This window comes from Mesoplodon bidens, assembly GCF_964165515.1.
Source record: "Mesoplodon bidens genome assembly, chromosome: 10".
Lineage (NCBI taxonomy): Eukaryota > Metazoa > Chordata > Mammalia > Artiodactyla > Ziphiidae > Mesoplodon > Mesoplodon bidens.
In genome coordinates this window covers 84942993-84947426 of record NC_138172.1, presented here as the reverse complement: position 1 = coordinate 84947426, position 4434 = coordinate 84942993, and the positions used below count along the sequence as shown (strand labels likewise).

Sequence of the window (4434 nt, the reverse complement as noted above, 5' to 3'; positions counted from 1 at the left end):
TTTTTTTCCATTTTTTTTTAAGTTTATTTATTTATTTTTTTAATTAGTTTCTGCTTTATAACAAAGTGAATCAGTCATACATATACATCTGTTCCCACATCCCTTCCCTCATGCATCTCCCTCCCTCCCACCCTCCCCATCCCACCCCTCCAGGCGGTCACAAAGCACCGAGCTGATCTCCCTGTGCTCTGCGGCTGCTTCCCACTATCTATCTACCTTACGTTTGGTAGTGTATACACGTCCATGCCTCTCTTTCGCCTTGTCACAGCCCACCCTTCCCCCTCCCCATATCCTCAAGTCCATTCTCAAGTAGGTCTGCGTCTTCATTCCCGTTTTGCCCCTAGGTTCTTCATGACATTTTTTTTTTAATTCCGTATATATGTGTTATACCAAACACAGATTTTTTAGGACGAGAGCCTCTTCATGGCCAGGCTTATACTTCGCCCCATCCAAATGCGTCCTTTAAAACTGAAACATTAAAAGGACTGAAAGGGAAAGTCCCTTGACCTATAACTCTATCTTCCTTTACACATTATTTTTACCTTCCCCAAGGAACCATTATCTAACTTATTAGTTACCAAGTTACCAAAAGGAAATGTGGAGTGAAGCTCTGTGATCCGTGTTCTTGAGCTGAATATACTCAATTTGCAAACGCACACAGAAGAAAAATAGTGCAAGGCAAAATAGAAACTAAAGCTTTTCAGCTGATTGTAGGCCACCTTACCTTCCGGCCCTCCAGACGAAGAGCGAGGTATTCCGACCAATCAAAACATTGAAATGTTAATAAGCCCCTCCTTGCCCCACCCCTTGATGACCCAATTTGGAAAATCCACCGGGGCTCTCGTTTTCAATCAGGTCCGCAAGAATGCTATTTAAAGAGCAGTGCTAAATTCAAGAGGTTACTGTGCCAGCAGCCATGTCTGGTCGTGGAAAGGGTGGTAAAGGCCTCGGCAAAGGCGGCGCTAAGCGTCACCGCAAGGTCTTACGGGACAACATCCAGGGCATCACCAAACCAGCTATTCGTCGCCTGGCCCGCCGTGGTGGTGTCAAGCGCATTTCTGGGCTAATTTACGAGGAGACTCGCGGGGTGTTGAAAGTGTTTTTGGAGAACGTGATTCGGGACGCTGTTACCTACACCGAGCACGCCAAGCGGAAGACTGTCACCGCCATGGACGTGGTTTACGCACTCAAACGCCAGGGCCGCACCCTTTACGGCTTCGGTGGTTGATCACGGCATCGGCCGAGACAGACTTCGACATTTTCTAAAAAAAAACCAAAAAGGCCCTTTTCAGGGCCGCCCACGAACTCGCTGAAGGGCTGTTGGACGTTGCGGAGGTGTGTGAAAGCCAAATGTCAGCTAATTTAACATGTGAAGTATGGTCGGAAGCTGCATTAACACTGCAGTTATGTAACTAAATACTTAGGGCCTTGCCCTTCACTAAGGTGTTAAGAAACTTGGGTCTTTATGAAGAAAGTAGGCCTTCAGAAACGGTGAAACGCGAAGTGATATAAGATTGGACCCATGAGAGAAATGGGCCTATTTTGTGCATCTGGAAATATTCTGAGAACTGTCCTTAAGTGGACGGCTGGCGGCATCCATGGCACAAAAGTTCACAGTATCGCCCACACAACACACAGCTATGCAAATGAAGGCTCTTTGGGGACAAGCTTTCATTGGCTGGTTCTCAGTGTGGCGAAGAAACCACTGTTAAATTGCGGAGGGTGGTGTTACAAGGCTGTTTTCCTATTGGCCAAAACAAGGGGCTTCATACCGGTACCCGGAACTTAAGGGAAAACCTTCATTGGTCAATTTTTTAATCCGATGCAATCCAGGCGCTAATGGGCCTGAGGAGCAAAGGCGCAGAGTGGCCGAGCCGGTTCTACACAGGTTGGAGTAGTGCTGGGAGGTCGGCTGGCCTCTGGGCGGGATGAAACCAGTTGTTCCTCCTTTCTGCGATGATAGTCTGGGGTCAGTCCACTGCTGGACACAGAGAAGTAGCTCACTGCCTTGTCCGGCCAGTGAAGAATTTTCCTGCACTATCCCAACTCCAACCTCAGAGGAAAACAATGGCCACTTTATCCAAGCAAAGCAGGGCTGTGGCTGATTCTGTACAAATTGAAACCATTGTATTTAGTCGTTTTCCATACAGGATACAATTAATTTTTTTCCCCTGTGGCCCGGTTATACAAATGAATTCAGACAGGATATAGAACATGTTTGTATGTGTGACTGCATTAATTACGTAGTTTTGCAATGGGCTTTGTTCGAAGTCGCCCCCAATACCAAGGCCCAAAATAAGATTAACAGTATAAATTTATTTACGAGGATCTTTAAGAACGCTAAATTACAAACGAAGTGAAAACAAACTAAACTGTTTAAAGCGGAAAAGATGCTTTAACTCCGACCCTAAGCGTTTCCTAGTACAAGCAGGCTTGTGATTTAAAGGTCACACCCTAATATTTGAACCTCCAACATCTCCACATGTTTTAGAGTTAACATTTTCCAGCCTGTGTAGCACAATCTGAACAAGCCTATCATTCTCTTCATAAATAGAGAACAATTATATTAAGACTATATTATCAAACCAAATTTTAATGTAACAGTATGTGCTTAATATATAAAGTCATCTGGTAACTACTTGCAAACTAAGGAAGGTGAAAGGCATTTCAATATTCTTGCAAATGTAAAACGGAAACATCTGTGATTTATGCAACCAATCACTCATAGTGGAAAGAAATCTGTTTAACGAGAAGTAAACTTCTCACTAATCCAAACTGAGTCCCTGGTTTCTGTATATTAACCCCTGTAAAGTCCATGGAGACTGAATTCAGAAATCTTACATGGAAAAGCACATTAAATCATACCCTAGAGTAGCATTAGGTAAAAAACATGGTCAGGTATGGTTGGGCACAGAGCTGATCTCTCCTCTCTCGACTTAAAATCCAGCACTTCTCTAAGCATTTAGGAACTTACATACAAGGAATGTGCCTTATTTTTATTAGGATGGACAACCTAACTTTCTGGAACTGGGCAGTCAGCATACCATTAAGTATCCGAAGCTCTTCAGAGTCTGTACCGTTTGTCTGACAAGACACTATCACCGCATCACAAACTTGCTTATTGTCAAGCGATAAGGTTGACGAATAGTCTTTTCTGCCGGAGTCTTCTGAAAACGCAATGTCACACACTCTTAAAATCATTTGAGTGGCTCTTAAAAGAGCCTTTGGGTTCCATGAAAACTAGCCGTTGCAGAAATTTTACTTCTTGGTGGTTGTTTTCCTAGGATTAGTCTGCTGGGGCAGTTTAGAATTCCGAGCCTTGGGCTCCCCTGCTCTAGCCTTCGCTGGACTTTCCCGTTGTTGTTTGCCCTTGGCGCCTTTACCTTTTCTGCCACTCGTACCAGCTTTCTCAGCCATTGCTGTCCTCGGCGTCTTTGCTCTTTTGTTGGTCTTAGCTTTCTGTGGAGATCTGAAGTCTCTGGCCAAGACCCGCTTTTTCGTTTTGGTAGAAGCAGGCTTCTTGACCTTTCCCTTGGTTAGTTCAGCAGCAACCTCCTTGCTGAGCTTGAAAGAGCCGGAAGCACCGGTACCCGTGATCTGCACCAGAATTCCTTTGCTAACCAGGCTCTTGAGAGCCAGCTTGATGCGGCTCTTGTTCTTCTCCACATCATAGCCCAAGGCTGCTAGCGACTTTTTCAGCGCTGCCAGAGACATGCCAGTTCTCTCTTGAGAAATGGAAAAGGCCTCGATAATCAACTTGGACAATGAGGCGCTTGTGGTCTTGCGACTTCCACCCATCAAACCAACTGGCTTCTTGCCCCTTTCTTGGGGGGGTGATTTCTCCATGGATGGTGGAACAGGGTCTGCTAGAGCGGCGGGTACCATCTCAGACATTATACTAGAAGTAGAGCAATAGGTATCACCTAGCAAGTGGAGTAAACTACTGCACCGGCCTCAGGGCCTTATATAGGGCAGGGCGCGCTGTGATTGGTGCGTCGCTCAGGCACCGCCCCCGCCCCTTGGGGAAGGAGCATTTGTGTTTGTTTCACTCCCAAAAGTTGGATGCCTCAAATACCCTCTGCACGGAATCGCCCAGGTTCCACTGCCGAATAATCCATAGAGATACAGATTTCAGATGCCTTTTCGCCTTTTAATGAAAAATGACCCTAATGCCAAAACTATTCAATAAAGCCCTCGATTTTCAACAAAATTCAAAGAGAAGCACAAAACTTCCTCTTTTCCATGTAAATATAAAAGTAATTTTAAACGAATGACTTATCTCTTCTCTTCTAAGTGGTCTTCCAAATGGTTGGCTTTCAGTTGGTGGAGAAAATAAATTATTCACGCCCTGATTTTTATTGAAAATTATTTATGTATATGAGGGAAGTAACACATATCTTAGATGTCTCACTGCAGAGTTGGAAGATGCTTTTA

General features: G+C 44.8%; 2 protein-coding genes across 2 annotated transcripts; one reads left to right on the top strand and one right to left on the bottom strand.

Moving 5' to 3' along the window:
* Positions 1–915: 915 nt before the first annotated feature.
* LOC308623325 (histone H4) lies at positions 916–1279 on the top strand. Its single transcript, XM_081245544.1, has one exon. The coding sequence runs from the start codon at positions 917–919 to the stop codon at positions 1226–1228; it is 312 nt and encodes a 103-aa protein (XP_081101670.1). The 5' UTR covers position 916; the 3' UTR covers positions 1229–1279.
* Positions 1280–3258: 1979 nt separating this feature from the next.
* On the bottom strand, positions 3259–3908 carry H1-6 (H1.6 linker histone, cluster member; the record flags this gene model as incomplete). Its single annotated transcript, XM_081246245.1, has 1 exon — positions 3259–3908. Exon 1 carries the CDS (start codon positions 3892–3894, stop codon positions 3259–3261), a length of 636 nt encoding a protein of 211 aa, XP_081102371.1. The 5' UTR covers positions 3895–3908.
* Between the last annotated feature and the right edge of the window lie 526 nt (positions 3909–4434).